Source organism: Myxocyprinus asiaticus, chromosome 11 (genome assembly GCF_019703515.2).
Source record: "Myxocyprinus asiaticus isolate MX2 ecotype Aquarium Trade chromosome 11, UBuf_Myxa_2, whole genome shotgun sequence".
Lineage (NCBI taxonomy): Eukaryota > Metazoa > Chordata > Actinopteri > Cypriniformes > Catostomidae > Myxocyprinus > Myxocyprinus asiaticus.
This window is the reverse complement of record NC_059354.1, coordinates 38,804,196-38,821,302: the sequence shown is the minus strand read 5'-3', so window position 1 is coordinate 38,821,302 and position 17,107 is coordinate 38,804,196. Positions and strand designations below refer to the sequence as shown.

At 35.5% G+C, this 17,107-nt stretch overlaps 1 protein-coding gene, 2 non-coding genes and 1 pseudogene across 3 annotated transcripts; 1 reads left to right on the top strand and 3 right to left on the bottom strand.

Annotated features, from left to right (window-relative positions):
* Positions 1 to 128: 128 nt before the first annotated feature.
* On the bottom strand, positions 129 to 3,645 carry nifk (nucleolar protein interacting with the FHA domain of MKI67). Its single transcript, XM_051711137.1, has 6 exons — positions 3,437 to 3,645; positions 3,042 to 3,170; positions 1,854 to 1,962; positions 1,565 to 1,776; positions 1,406 to 1,465; positions 129 to 798 (listed from the first exon to the last, which is right to left on the bottom strand). The coding sequence occupies exons 1-6, from the start codon at positions 3,548 to 3,550 to the stop codon at positions 592 to 594; spliced, it is 831 nt and encodes a 276-aa protein (XP_051567097.1). The 5' UTR covers positions 3,551 to 3,645; the 3' UTR covers positions 129 to 591.
* Positions 872 to 999, bottom strand: LOC127448614 (small nucleolar RNA ACA64). Its single transcript, XR_007898564.1, has one exon. It is a non-coding gene; the product is annotated as a small nucleolar RNA ACA64 (small nucleolar RNA).
* On the bottom strand, positions 2,122 to 2,247 carry LOC127448613 (small nucleolar RNA ACA64). The gene has a single exon (XR_007898563.1). It is a non-coding gene; the product is annotated as a small nucleolar RNA ACA64 (small nucleolar RNA).
* Positions 3,646 to 7,652: 4,007 nt separating the features above from the next.
* Positions 7,653 to 15,358, top strand: LOC127448027 (high affinity cGMP-specific 3',5'-cyclic phosphodiesterase 9A-like; annotated as a pseudogene).
* Positions 15,359 to 17,107: the final 1,749 nt, after the last annotated feature.

The window sequence follows — 17,107 nt, the reverse complement described above, 5'->3', positions numbered from 1 at the left end:
CTAGTGGTCATTCTGAGAAATACAGTTTTTCTTTGATCAATATTTTCTCTGGAATGCACACAAACCACTTAGCATATACTCAAGTGTCAGTTTATCAATTACAAACAATAATTAAGTAACAGACTTTAGAAAGCATAAAACTTTATTTGATGTGTTTTCCGATTATGGTTTAAGCACAGTACACCAATATTTATAAAGGCCTGGAAATCTTGACTTAATCACATAACATTTCAAATATTGTAAATAAAACATATTTATAGTAATATAGCAGATTTATACTTTCAAATAAGAGACACACCAAATATGTGTATTACAGTCAATAATATTTTGTAGTAACCTCTGGGAGACCAAAATGTATCCATTAAAGGCCACCAATACACGGTCTGTATAAACGCACCTCAAATCACCACATTACATTAACATGCATTTCAACCAATCATACAAATATGACAATCAGTATACTGTGTTCCTCTCTCCTCCGGCCATAGTGGAGGACTGAGGACTAGTCACATAGAAATGGCTCTGAAAACACAGTCCATTGTCCCTCTTAAAACAGGGACTGAAGTCTTTATTTTTCATTAGAGTTGCCTTTTAAGCTGTATGTTCCTCCTCCTCCTCCTCATCATCATCATCATCATCACCCTCTTCTTCTGTGTCTTCCTCACTTTCTTCAACATCCCCGCTGTTTTCTGGGACTGATTTGGCCTTGATGATGATCTCTTCGTCAACATCATCATCTTCAGCTCTGATAGATTTCCTCCTCTCCAACATTGATGGGGTGCACACTGGAGTAACATCCTACATGCCAAAAAAACATGTCTTTAAAGCTCTGGATGTGTAAAAGTATATACTTTTCATTCACTACAGTGAGTGTTGTTGGCACATGGGTTTCATTGCGAGTCACAATGACTGACAATAAACTTAAGATGCACCATTTTTCTATCGGCACAGTTATCACACTCAAGTCAATGGGAATAACTGAGGTGATTTTCATTCTGTGCCTGAAATGAAACTATTTCAAGTCTTTTAAGACACTTAATATAAACATCCATAATTCAGTTAACTATACACTACTATAGTTAACTACTAAACCTATTATATCGCTTCTGAAGATTAAACACTGGAGTCATATGGATTACTTCTTTGTTTCCTTTATGTGATTTTTGGAGCTACAAATGTCTGATCACCATTGACTTGCATTGTGTGGACCTACAGAGCTGAGATATTCTTCTAAAAATCTTTGTTTGTGTTCTGCACAAGAAAGAAGGTCATACACATCTGGGATGGTATGAGGGTGAATAAATGATGAGAGAATTTTCAACGGCAACTATCCCTTCAACAGTGTGTGTTGTCAGTGTATCAATTTTTACTTTGGTCAAAGGATCCTCTCCACACTTTAGCTTACCTCGCTGCATAATGAAACATCTGCTTGTGATTGGGCCTTCTTGGCAGGAACTTGCGCTGCCTGAAAATTTAGTAAAAAAAAAAAAAAAAGAGAGATGGTCACACTGAAACATAACAGGATTAAGCATCTTGCTGATTAAAATGTAAAGAAAATGCTTACAAATCCAGGAAAATCGTAGTCGATGCCCTTTGCTGCCAGTCTTTTGCGCAGCTTAGCCTCTTTGCTTAAAAGTTTTGCGGTAATTTTTTCCACATCCTCTGGTGCATGTTCCTTGTTATACCGAGCCACTGCAGGCCGCTTTGGCCTTTTAAAGCCCCTCTGGGAACCATCAAAGAGCTTTTCATGGACTTTCTCTGGTGGCATCACATGACCTGAACCAGACAAAATATAAAAATCACATTTTTGTCATACAATTGATTATGCAACACCTTGCCCACTCTCAACTCACACTTTATGAGCCTTTCTCCCATAAGGTAGTTGTCCATGGTCTCAGCCACAATCTTTGCCACCTCATCACACTCAAACTCCACGAAACCATAGCCTTTGCTCCCTCCAGTCTGTAAAAAATATCACAATTAAAACATAATCAATGAGGGTCTGGCAATTACACAATACCCATAGTAGAATCTTCAAGCACAGCATTATTTCTTCGTCTTCGTCAAGACTACTGCCCATCCACACCTGTCTAATACGGTGTGTGTGTGTGTGTACATTTACAGTGTAGGCACAAGAGTTTCATTGCACAACTAGATAAAGTTGGCAATAAGCTAAATGTACCCATTTACTGTAGGCACAATTATCTTACCCAAGGCAACAAACGCCAACATTAATTTTCAGATTGTACCATTATTCAGCAGTCATGTCAAACAGATAAATGAATTGTGGGGACATGAAACAACCCTTATCAAAAGCCAACAGGGATAATACAGGAATTTCTATCATAATGGACACTTTTCACACTTCCGGGTTTTGGAACAATTGTAGGGTAAACTTCGACAGAGGTGAATGGGAGACCATGGCAAATATATTTTTGCTTAAGCATTTGGACCAACACTAAAAGACAAACACCACCATTACATTTCCAGAACTTTTCAAATTAAGAAAAAAAAGAGAGCGATGGATCACGACATCCAGAAGATATTACAAACCTTATGGCATCTGTGGTAACTCGGTTTTTAAAACAAATTCCAGGGTAATATAATGCAAAGCATAATGTCTGAAATTCACACTACATTTAAAAATAAAATAAAAAAATATGGCGGAAACGTGCCAAAGTCTGTGAAATGGGTCCATTTAGAAACAATCGTAATGGGCTAAAACAAGATTCCTCTAAGTATCCTCATAGAATGAACTAAAAATTCAGGAGGATCTTTTGATTTTTTTGAGGATTTTTATTAGAGCCGTTTAGAATTTTTCTGAAATTATGATAGAAATCCCATTAGCAAATCAAAAAATACTTTTTGACAAGGGGAATAATATAAAGTTAACCCCCTTGCTTATACATCTACCACTTTAATTTACCATTTTAACTTTAAATTTTCTAAATTGGACAATATGTCAACTTCAAAGAATACAATATCTCATCCAATGGATGTTAAGACACATGAGCTTCAATTATAAACTGAGCATATAATACCTTTTTACTCCTGGAAATTCTCAGTCTTGAGACTTTCCCAAACTGCTGAAAGTAACCTCTCAACTGAGGCTCCAACAGTCCTCGAGGAAGATGACCAACATAGATCACTCCAGGAGTAAGAGACTGAGCCTGAAAACACATCAAAATTAATATTATATTTACTGAAAATCAACTTAAGAATGGAAACGTGTTTCAAAGGGTGCATATTAACTAGAAAGAACTATGTCAGAAAGAACGAACCAAGTGTAAATTGTAGACTTTACTGTTAACATTATAAGGAACATATTTTTTTGTCTTCTCCCAACTGCCTAATTCTGAATGATTAAATCATGATCCGACAAATTCCACTGTGACCATGTTTCTAACTCCATGCGCCACATGTTCGGGCTTCATACCGTGTTAGGACGTTTCTTCACTTGCTGCACCTTCTTCTGAAACTCTGCATCTTCTTTTGGATTCAGAGCAAGAAGGTTTTTCGCTGATTTCTTTGATGATTTACCCTCTGTCATGTTTAAATGTATGATTAGTACGATTAAAATAGTTCTACGTTGTAGACCCTGTGTCGCACAACCTCTCCTGAAACAACTGTGTGCTTTGTTCAGGAAACTACGACGGTTCAGTTCAATTCAAAATAAAAGTCCAAATTATAGTTTAAAAGTCATGGCTGCATTGTTGTCTTTAAACATGACCAGTCACATGTATTGGAGGAGATTAAATCTTATTTTTTTAAATTCAGTGACACTTCTTACTCTTCTCCCATTCATCCTATGGTACAGGTTGCCAGTGTATAATATAATATAATATAATATAATATAATATAATATAATATAATATAATATAATAAATAAAATATAATATAATATAATGTTATATTATATTATATTATAATATGTCAAGCCTACATTCTGAAAGGGGTTTGTAAACTTAAGACAAAAGGGGATGCAAAATGATGCACTCAACTATATATAAATATTGTATACCTACTTCAATCTATCTATCCATCTATCTATCTATCTATCTATGTATATGTATATATATATATATATATATATATATATATATATATATATATATATATATATATATATATATATATACATATATACAGGGTTTGGGAGTAACAAAATACATGTAACGTGAATACGTATTTAAAATACAAAATATAAGTAACTATATTCCACTACAGTTACAGTTTAAATCATTGATATTTATAATACAGTTACATTCAAATAGTATTTTGACTACTGAAGAGATTACTTTGCATTTTATTGTCATTTGTTTCAGATGGAAAACATTTATACATATAAATGATGCGATCCATGTTCAAGTGGATTTGAACAGCGGTGAAACACTTTCTTACGATGTGTTACATTCATATGAGCAGACAGATAAGTAAGTCTGAAGTAACAAGAAATAGAAATAAACCTTGTGTAAATTGTCAGCTTTGTGCTAAGCTAAAATGCTATTTCTAGTCATTTTACATGCATGTTACCAGGCTCGATCATATTTTTTTATCAAGAAAGTTCATGTTGGATCACAATTTCTTTTTTTCTAGTAAGACCTTTGATATCAGGGCAAAAATCATTTTCTGATAATAATTTTTGTATTGTTTTCCTGTAAAAATATCTAAAAATCCTTAAAACGATCAGTTTGATTTATCTTGTTTTAGAAACAACACTGCATAAGATATTTAGGTTTTTCAGAGAATGTATTTTTAACATGTGTATTTTGTCTTACTGTACTGGCAGAGTTTTTATAGTCAAAACAAGTGAAAAAATCTACCAGTGCTGAAGAAGTAATCCAAAGTATTTAGAATACGTTACTGACCTTGAGTAATCTAACGAAATACGTTACAAATTACATTTTACAGCATGTATTCTGTAATCTGTAGTGGAATACATTTCAAAAGTAACCCTCCCAACCCTGTATATATATATATATATATATATAAAAGTGCAGAGGCAAAACTGATTTTGGGAGTATTATCTATTGTTGTATCTATTTGATGTTTTATGATGTTTACGATGTATTTATAAGTTGATGATTTTCATTATGATGTTTATATTATAATTTTCATAGTTAAAGATGTTTTAATTATTATTGTTTTTTGTTGATCATAGTTATATAATGATTTGAAATAGAGTCCACCACAGAGACTCTTTGTGGACAAATTTCCTTTTGTGGACAATAACAAATATTTCAATTTAACATTCAGTTAATTTAAAATAGATGATCAATTGTAAAAAAATAAAAAAATAAATAAATTTAAAAATGGTGCATTATATATTTTTGAATAATGTCATTACAATCAATTGTTTGATTTAAAATGTAAAAGAAAAGCGAATTTGTTATTACATATATAATACTGTATTTTAAATAGGCTATAATAGTCATGAGCACACTGAGATTATTTTAAAAAGAAAATTACAGCACAGAATAAATATATAATTCAGCATATAACTGCTTGCTGCATTCACATAAAAAGGAATGAAGAGTTGAGCATGAAGGGGGATGGACCCAATATTGTTGGGTTGTAAAAGGGGGTGGAGTTTTTGAATGGTAGGCTGTATCATGTTGTGCACATGCTGTGCATACATCATACAGCAAAGGTGAGAGTGCAACAGAGCACTACCTGACATGGCAACTACAATCATTCATTTCACTGTGAATGGAAGACCAGAACAAGCAGAGTTTCCCATTGACTGCCCTGCAAAAGATGTTAAAGGTAAGAATTTGTTGAAATATTCTCGCCTCAAATGATCTATTCTTTCTAAGGATTGCAGAACTTGATAACTATTTAAACATCAATTAAAACAATAACTGTATTTTTGGTTAAAAAAAGTACAAATGTATGTGTGTATATATATATATATATATATATATATATATATATATATATATATATATATATATATATATATATATATATATATTCACAGCTTTGGTGTGCTCATGGCATACACTGAAATATAATGCTCATATGTCAAGCAAAAATACTGTATAATGTCATAAAATGAGATTAATGTTGCACAAATGTTTTTCAATTAACAATTTTATTAGCTTATTTAATTTTTTTATCTATTAGATGTGTTTGAAAACCAACAATAATAATAGCTCTAGTCATTTTAAACAACAGTAATTTTATAGAGACATAATTTATACAGATAAACAGTCTCTCTGCTATGAATGGCAGTAGAATTAATGCATGCACGGCAACATCAAATAAGATTTTTCATGAAAAGGAGTTTTTGTTATGACTCTCATAAGCCTTCATTCTGCTGAAAACAAGCTGTAGGACTGTTCTCATTCTGGAGGGTAGTGACAACAGCCGGGCTTCTTTAATCAGGTCCACTCAATTACCGCTAGCCCATATAAAGAGCCCTGGATAGCTAATACACCATGAGGGATGCTACTTAGAGGATTGTTTATTTATTTGTTTATTGACCAATTTAATCCCACTGGTTACAATGGTGACCGAAATTTAGTTTGAAATTTGAAAGGTCTAAAAAGAGTAGTTGATGTATTTAACAAAGTGTTGTAAATTTTAAAAGACTGCAGACTGTCTTGATTTCATGTGAAATGTTTTATATAAGTCACATGACCAGAGCCATTTAATTCCACTGTGCTCCTGTAAAGATGATGTCTGTGTCAAAACTCCTTAAACGGAAGCAAATTAAACCTGTCATGATACACATACAATTACCATATTTTGTACATATAATGTTTAAAGGGTCTATTATTGATTTATTAATAAGATTGCTCCGCCTCATATAAATCATGCTCACAGGACAAGTAAACATGTAAGTGACCACAATTGTGACCGGTGGGAAAATACAGAGACCCATTTTTGAATAGGCGACTTATTGACTCCCTTTATAAAATTGTAGATTTCAAAGTATTATAACTATAAATGAAACAAAGTACATTTAATTGTCATTCCCTTTTCACCCACAATTGCTTGATAGTGAAAAAAAAAATGTAGTAAATTATGTTAAAAATTATAAACTGGCTCAGCCAGTGATGCCCAGGAACAGACTGGGTGACCACCGAGAACAGATTGGCGACAACTGGAAAGACAGTCAACAGCTCAGAAAGACGGCAACCGGGGCAGGAAGGGGTAGCAGCCCAACCTGCATCTTCCGCAAGGAAGAACCCAACAGAGCTACAGATCAACTCACAGAGATATACCCCCAGGGGAGCCCGAGAGGGAGAGAGGATGAGCACCGCAATAGGACAGACCTAATGATGATGACCTTGGCAAACGGATTATTGATGACGACAACTGAAAGATGCATTTGCGGCAAGGCCTGTAAGAACGGGTGCAGCCTTAAAATTCATCAGGCCCGAATGAAATGCTTGGCACAGGGGAGAGCAGCGCAGCACACAGGATCCATTCCTGGTGAGATGCAGGAGGAGCCCGGCCCGGAGACACCCCACAGAGACCAGAACCTCCCAGCACTAAGCCCTCTGGCTCCCAGCAGAGTAGTTTAGCAGTGTCGGATCAAGTGGTCTCCAGCAAGCCAGCACAAAGAGTGGCGCCAGTTTGACGAGGATGCAGCCAGAATCAACGAATCAACAGCAAAGTGTGATGCAGACAGACGGCTTCAGATGATGACCACCACCATTGTCAGTTATGCGGCAGAGAGGTTCAGTGTTGCAGAGGGCAAGACCACCAGATCCAACTACACCATGAACCGAAGGGCAGACAAGATCCACCAACTGCGGCAAGAGCTTCGGACGGAGGAGAGAGAAAGCCAGGAAGCGGAATGCATTTTCAGCTGATCCATTTGGATTTACAAAGCAGCTGTTAAGGCAGAAGCATAGCGGCCATCTTGCCTGCTCTAAGGAAAAGGTAGACAACTTCCTGCACAACACTCTGAGTGACCCCGATAGAGAGCAAGAGCTAGGGCCTCTCAGAGCCCTTTTGGACATACCATCTCCCACGGTGGAGTTCAACACCAGAGAGCCCACCTGGAAGGAAGTGCAGCCAGAGCCAGCTCTGCTCCAGGACCCAGTGGAGTACCCTATAAGGTGTACAAGCACTGCCCAGAGCTCCTCAGAATCCTCTGGAAAAGTCTGCAAGTGATTTGGTGCAAGGGCACAGTAGCAGACCAGTGGAGGCAGGCGGAGGGCGTCTGGATACCAAAGGAAGAGAACTCAAGCAATCTGGAGTAGTTCAGATCCATCTCGCTTCTCAGCATGGAGGGGAAGATATTCTTCATTGTCCTATCCAGATGGATGACAGACTTCCTCCTAAAGAATGCCTACACTGACACCTCGGTACAGAAAGGTGGCATTCCTGGAGTTCCAGGGTGCCTAGAACACACCAGAGTAGTCACTCAGCTGATCAGGGAGGCGCACAAAGAGAAGGGACACCTAATTGTGCTTTGGCAAATTGTTGATTGAGCGTAACTTGTATTGAACCCAGAATATTCCTTTAACTCAGTTCTGAAGATGAGAATTATGAAGATGTAGTGATATTAATGTTTGTATGAGTGTGTGTGTGTGTGTGTGTGTGTGTGTGTGTGCGCGCACGCGTGCATGCATACGTGTTTGTTTTACAGATATCATTAATATTTCCCCTCAGCTAGCCCCAAACAGTCCTCATTCCTGCTATATGCTGAAAGTGGCAGCTGTAGACTGCAACAGTGAGCTGTTAGGTATTAAGCACTAGAGCCAGCTAACAGACATATTATTGGCCTTACTGTATTGTAGACATCATTTTCTCTTATTTGCCTAAATTACGACAACCAAATGTATTAGGAGAATGTTGAACTCTAAAGTTATGCAATCTTTCAGGTGCAGAGCTGGCTGTTGCTCTGGGATTTGACCTCTCCTCTGTGGAGAAAAGATAGACAATGCTGAGAGACATATTGAAAATGTACACTTTCTGTGGCTTTTAGAGGCATTTCAATCACTATTTTATACATTTCTATGTTAAAGTCACAGTTTATGGAAATACCCATGCCTTAAAGTTGAAGTGTGTATTTAAAAAAAAAAAGAATTATGTAAAATTCTATTCTATAAGAAAGCCATTCATAGGCTGATTTCCCCTAAAAGTGTAAGCATTGTGGCTCTGTAGTGCTTTCAAAACATCAGTGTTTGTTGGAGCATCCCGACATACAGTAGTAACATTTGCATAACCAATGGCAAGAAATTGTGATGGGATTATCTGTTTTTTTTATTTCTTTCTTTTATGAATGGGTGACCTGTTTGAAAACAAAATTTCTCCCAAACTTTTTTAATTGTTTGCCCTAATGGATTTTATTTTACTCCACAATACAAAAATATGACTGAGTTCAATTAAATGGCCTGGATAAAAATGTCCATCTTTACAGTGTGTAATTATACAGAGCCTGGAAAAAAGAATTCTCACTGAAGCAGCAGAAACTCCATCTATTGTATATGAGATGAAGAGACAGGTGGAGTCATTCAGAGAGAAGCTGGAGGTTTTACCATTGCATTCATTCACTGTGTACCATTCTAATCACTGGTATAACAGTAAAAACTTTGAAACTCATGACCAAAATGACAACAACAATAAAAAAATATATATAACGGTTGTACTGTGTTTTTTTTTATTTTTTATTTTTTGCACATGTATATTACCTTGGAATGCCATGTAAATACCATGGTATATGAATATTGTACTTATTTAGTAGCCTACCATATATCAATGTATCATGGTATTACCATCTGATATCACTATGTACTATGGTACCACAACAATATGTTATTGTAAGAGAATGCAAAATTAACCTTTATTTCTCTTTCTGCACAAAAGGTCTACAGATTTATCCTTGTTTTGTATTTTCTGGTATTTGGAGATGTAACAGTTACAATATTTTCATTTTAATTTGGAGTTGCAGAGGATATTTTCCACCAGTGTAGTATTAACGACTTAAACATATGTCTTCCAATAATGTTTGCATAAACCCAGAACAAAGGAAGGTTTTCCAAGTGTGCATGTAAAATTCCAGGGCATAGCATCACATCTTTCTCTGTAGAGTCTTGAGCACCTGAGCTGGCTGGGACTGTTTAAGGATATGTCTGAAGGCACCCACAAGCCCTCCCCTTTCTACCATAAAAGAACCCTACAGAAGACCCAAGTGGAGAGTGAGGATGTCAGGGAAAAGTTGATCCAAATGAGATAACATTCCTGTCCCTTACATAGAGGCGTACAATATCCTTGCTGAAAACTTTGTTACAGTAAATTATCAACCGGCTTCAACAACTAAGTTTGCATGATATGCTGGTTCACCAGCTGGACAAGCACTAAACCTGTCTGGACCAACATGTACATCAGTTCGGTGTTACGTCCTTGAGACGTATTTTAATGTTATGCAGGTTAACGTGTTGTTGTAATGCTGCTATATGCCTGCTGGGGGCGTGTGTTCTGTGTGTTTTATTTCTATCTTTAATGAAGGAGCTGCAGCTGCAAGCAACGACAACCTGATTGGAGATGCAGCCAGATTTAAGATATATAAGGCAGAGTTCCTTTCGTGGAAGTGAGAGAATTTAAGACTTGTTGTCTACTGTCCATGAGTCTCTCGCCCCCAGAAACTGTTGTGATTGAACTGCTTTGTGAGCAGAGAGAGTTTTTGTGTTTTTCTATCATTTTGTGCTGTGTGCTAAGACTGAAGAAATACTAAATTGCTTGACTTATTTATAATTTTTGAACACTTTGTTGATATAGAATATTGTAGGGAGGAGGATGCCATTTTGTGTTTATTGACCACCTTTTTCTCCTGTTTTTGGCTAGTTAGAGAGTGAGGGTAGGTTTCTGTTTGTTTAATTTTATTTTATCAAAGGTAAGATAGAAGTGGAACTAACTAGCTAGAATACCTTTTTGTTTAATATTTTGGCCTGGTCCCCTCCTGAAGCCATCTTAGTTTGTATTTAAAAACCATTATAAATTATATTTTCAAAAATTATATCTTTGTTTTGAACTCGTATGTTGTGCAATCATTCTGGGACAGGAGACAAAGCCTCCTGAATTTTTATTTTTTTTAATGTATTTTTTGTTACCCTTTTCCTCAAACCCTAGACAAAAGGGGAACGGGACCTAACAGTGTTTTTTTTTTTTTTTTAAGCAAAAATAAAACAATGAAATAATTCCATTTGATGGAAAATATAATGTCATCAAAGTCTTTGAACTTCAATACCAGAATCACTACTGTACTGTATCTATATTTTTAATATATGAATTTAGAGCCTTTTTTATTCTGAACAGATCTCTTGAAGTTTCTGAAGCGGTGAGTCAGTATCTTAAAACACCAACATTTGATAAATTTGGTAAATTTTCTAACTTCCAACAAAACATGAAATCGCACAAATGTATATACATTATTACAGATACAAAACATGTTCTTTCCTCTTATATTCACCATCCTTAACAGTGGCTATATGACAATTATTCATGTAAACAACAATTTCATGTAAATTTGGTATTGGCATGAAAATACTTTTGGAAAGTTGATATGTCTATTGTAAAACATGCAAAACAGCGTTTTAAAAGAGCATTTTGTTATTTTTATATTGTATTTTATAAAAAAAGAAAAATATTAATATATAGATACTACATACCAGGTTGGGAATATTTGTACTTTCAAAAGAAAATATATATTTTAAAAAACAATCACACCGCAGGGCCATTTAAATGAACTTGTGAAGACAATTTTTTTTTACCTCTGTTAATTGTTACACATTAATATAATTTAATATAATTACTTTCATTTAATTATTAATTTGACTGATATTGATCTTGATATTTAACCCAGATATGACTTGTTTTTGGAAATCAATGGAAAACGTGGCATCTTCACAGTCATTGTAACGACATCAAAGTCCTGCACCTGCCATATGCGAATAGGAAATTGTTAGTGAAGCAGAGCACAGCACTTCTAAAATAAGCATGAAGAACAGAGGAGATCAGCCCTTTCATCTGTCCGAGGGCCTCATATCAATATAAATGGTCCTGTCTGAAGTTTACAAATCAAAAGCAGTTCTTGCGATTAAAGGGCTGGAGCTCCATGTTCATTAATGAAATAGTCTTCCAAGTGGAGTTGTTAAAGCCAGGCTTTTCAGATTAACACAACAAGACGTGGTTCCACTTGAGGGTTAACAGGAAAGGAAACACTGTGTTTCATCAAGGAACAAACCTGTGCAGGAGTTAAAATAAAAATAAAGTTTCTAATTTTCACATTTTATGGGATTATGTGATTTAGATTGTTATTGGATGTGTGGATGGCATAGGGTAGGTCATTTGGTTTTGGAAGAACTGAATGAATTTAAATTTAAATCTCTGACTTTTGATTGAAGAATTTGGTATCTTGGTGCACAGTTTGAAACATTGTTGAGATCTGTTCTGAAACTCTTGACACATATGAGAAGCATCCGAGAAGCAGGAGACTTGATTGTTTTTTATTTTTATCCCCTTTTCTCCCAATTTGGAATGCCCAATTCCCACTATTTAGTAGGTCCTCGTGGTGGTGCGGTTACTCCCCTCATTCTGGGTACCAGAGGACAAGTCTCAGTTCTATCTCACTTCTGAGATAGTCAATCCACGCATTTTATCACGTGGCTCGTTGTTTATGACATTGCAAAGACTCCGCATGTGGAGTCTCCTGCTACTCTCCGCACAGCTTACCAGGCACCCTATTGAGAGCGAGAACCACTAATCATGACCACAAGGAGGACATTTTTGCTGTTTCATGAATGTTTTGTTTCATAATTGCTTTACTGTTTAAATTTAGCTGAAAATCTTATTATAGGCTGTTGAATGGCAGGCTCCTTTGTGACAACTTACCCCATATAGTGTGGCAACACACTCCCAACATACTATTGTGTTCAATGAACTGTATCTTTCATATTGGGTATTAACGGTGGAACAGTTCAGAAGCTTTTTGTTGCCAAGACTTTCAGGTTTGTCTCTTTACAGAAACTGACCCTCAAAAATAAGCCTGCCTGAGAAATATTTCCTGAAGTGAAATGTCTGACAACTACCCACAATCAAGACCTAGTTGTGTCAAGACCACTGAAGTTTGTGGCTCTTCTGTATCATCAGATGTATGGGCTTATATGGTTAACAGATCTCAGAAACAAGGTCGACAGTATTGACCTTCTCATCATGCTGACCTCAGACATGTGTCACGATCTGGATCACACAGGCTCCAACAATGCCTACCACGTGAGATGGATTTTGTCTGAAGCTCTTGCTCTGTTCAGTATTAAACAGAACACTGATGAAACTTTGTCCCGTTTTAGATTAATGCACACACTGGGCTTGCCTTGAGGTACAATGACATATCCCCATTGGAAAATCACCACTGTGCTGTAGCCTTTGAAATCCTTTAAAAGTTTAGGCTTTCCTTGGTTGTGGATATGACTGACATCGGCAAGGCCTTAAACCCCTATAACCTTCCATAAGACTTTTTCTTTTGCTACCTTGCTGCCAAGCACTGTTATTTCCTTCAGGAAATACAAATCTAATCTAATTTAACAGCATATTAGTTGCATAACAATACAGAAACTGGAGCCAAAGGTTGTCCAGGTGTCATATTAATTATTTTTCAGACTGAAAGCTATATTTTCTTGTCAATAGAGCAATTCAAAAGAATAAGAGAGGGCATAATTAAGTATAGTGTTTACTCTTCTATAACCTTAACAAACATATCTATAGCCTACCAAATTCTAGGTCAAATCTGCCACACTTATCTCTTCAGGTGTATTCTCGCTACTGATATGACCAGACACAATGAGATCCTCAACAAGTTCAAAACCATTCTCCCAGTGTTTGAATTCAGCAACAAGGATCACAGGGATGTGGTAAGGATAATGATATGTATAAAAGTCATTCACTTCTTTGACTTTTGTTTAAGATTTGATTGATGTATAAGAATGTATGAAAATATATTTTGATCTTTTAAATTAATATTTGTATTCAAGTTGGTTTCATACATAAAAAAAACTAAAAACCTTTATGCCATTTTTAACACAAAAAAATATTTAATGACTAAAAATGTCAAGTGGTGTAACCATGAAATAATAATATTAAAACCATCCTTACACCTTGAAATGCATGTAAGTCTTAATCATTATTTTCAAACATTTTCTAACATATTTTCAAGGCAAAATGTGCTTTTACGAATAATTTGATTTTAATTTCAAAACTTTTAAATATTTGAAATTAAGGCTCTATTTTAAAATTCAAATCAAAATATTAGAAAAAGTATTTGTTGCCTTAAAAAATAAGTTTGAAAATAATTATAAACATTTTTAAGCATGGTATCTTAAAAAATGGTCTCTCACAATGCCCTATTATTGAGAGTATTATTATTGGTGAGATTGCTTGGGCATGTGAAATTTTATTTTTTTGTAAAACATTTGAGTAAGTTTCCTGACCTGTTCAAATGCAATAAAAAAAAGTTTATGTATGAACTTTAGGCCAGTTTTAACTTTAGGCCAAATGCAAGATGCATTCAGCTGTCAGTCTTTAGGAGCTGTCATTGGATCACAGCACACTTTAATGCTGTTCCTGTCTGGTTTTTGTTTTGTTTTTACAGTTGATGATGATTATGATTAAAATAAGTGACATCTCCAATGAGGCGAGACCCATGGATGTGGCAGAGCCATGGTTGGACTGTCTGATGCAGGAGTTCTTCAACCAGGTAACATCCTAAAAACATTCACACAGTCTCTAACATTTGATTGTTTTATACTCTGTATAATTTGCAAACCTCTCCCAGTGTCATGTGTTCTCATAGTATGTGCTTTTAACAATAATCATCATCTTGTGTTTTCATGTTATATAATATAAAGTTCCGAAATCTTTGTCTAAAGTGACATGGAGAAGTAGGAGGGTCTCCCTGTCACCCCGTTCATGGATCGAGACAAAGTGACCAAACCTTCTTCTCCACTCTTTATCGAGCTGGCTACCCTGTTCCCCTGTCTTGAGGTGAGGAAGTCACTAGAGGAAAATGTTATTGCTCAGAATTTGCTCTGTCATAGCTTAAATGTGACAAATGTTGATACAGGTGACTTGCATAGCGCAGATTAGTTGAGTTTGGAAGAATTTGATGAGAATGTTTTGCGTTCATATTGAATATCTTTTGATTGACATACTGTATATATTAGCAAATCTAAGTGCAGTTTGAGACATTCTTGAGATCTCTTCTGAAGCCCTAAAGGAGACACATAAAAGTTTATTTTTATCTCTCAGGAGAAAAATCTGAAAAGCACAAGGCTTAAAGGAATAGTTCACCCAAAAATGAGAATTCTCACATCATTTTCTCACACTCATGCCATCCCAGATGTGAACGACTTTCTTTCATCGCTGAACTCAAATGAAGATTTTTAGAAGAATTTCTCAGCTCTTTTGGTCCATACAATGCAAGTGAATGGGTGACTGCAATCAAACAATGTGATCAATCAGGTCCTGCAACACCTCGACAGACCCGGGACTTATGCATGGATCCTATTTGTGGACTTCAGTTCAGCCTTCAATACCATGATGCCTGATCTTCTCTCAACCAAACTGACCCAGCTCTCCGTGCCAACCAAAATCTGTTGGTGGATCAACAGCTTTCTGACAGATAGGCAGCAGCTAGTGAGACTGGGAAAAATCACATCCGGGACCCTCACTACTGGTGCTCCTCAGGGATGCATTCTCTCTCCAATGCTCTTCTGCCTGTACATTAATGACTGCACTGCAAAGGACCCCTCTGTCAAGCTCCTGAAGTTTGCAGAGGACACCACAGTCATTGGCCTCATCTGTGACGGTGACGAGTCTGCATACAGATGGGAGGTTGAACAGCTGGCTGTCTGGTGCGGTCACAACAACCTTGAGCTGGACATGCTCAAAACAGTGGAGATGATAGTGGACTTCAGGAGAAATACCCCTGCATATTTCAATTTAATTTCATACAAGAAGATTTGATATGGAGTGATGGCATTTATACGTTAAATGCCATTATAAAATGGCATTATAAAATGTACATTTTTGTAGGCAAATTCGGATGTGTTTTAAAGGCTTAAAATACTGTAACTATGTGTGCTACTCTTGCCAGTTTAATACACTACCTGTCAAAATTTTTACCCCACTTGACTGAATTTCTATTTCAAACAATATTAAAAACCTGGTTATTTAAAGACTTATGCTTAAATGCTTGAAATTGAGCCTATGTATGAATTTCTATATAATACTAAAATTATTATAATTATAATTATTATTATTATTATTGGTTTTTATTTATTTATTTATTTATTTTTTGTTATTGATAAGTTAGACCAAATAGTGAAGGAAAAGTAGCCAACACGTGTCCAGTATACATGGGAACTTATTCAATAATATTTTATACTGTTTAATAAGCATCCCAGGTGGATATCTAAGGAAGCTGGCAGAGAAAATGCCCAGTATGTGCAGAGATGTAATCTATGCAAAGGATGGCTACTTTGAAGAAGATAAAATATAAGATAGTTTTAATTTGTTTTAACATTTTGGTCACTACATAATTACCATACTTCCATTTCTGATCAATAGTTTTGATTTTTCTAAATTGTGAAAAAGTAAAAAAAAAAAAATAAATAAATAAAAAAAATAAAATAAAATAAAATATTAGTAGGTGTTTTCAAACTTTTGACAAGTAGTGTATACTCTATATATTCTACATAAGACAGAGGGTCTTAAACATTTGTTTAGGTTGTAGTTTGTGTTTAGAAAATAATGGAGTAAACCAAAATGAGTAAAACCGCTCATTAAAATGCTGAAATCACAATTTCTTCAAATAATTTTGTTTTCTATTGTAAAAATTCTCAGCATTCTCAGAGACACTTCAAAACATTTGCGGACTATACACGTTCAAGAAAGATCAAGAGTTAGCTACAGCTATAGGCAACAATGTAGTGAGATTATGCACAACCAGCCCAGAAGATGGCACTACAAGAAGCTACAATATCTCTGCAGTGGGAGAGCAGGCTTATAACAATTACATTGCACAATTATTTTATAAATAATTATTGACTGAAAGCAGATCAAATACAATTATATACAGAATATAAAGTATATA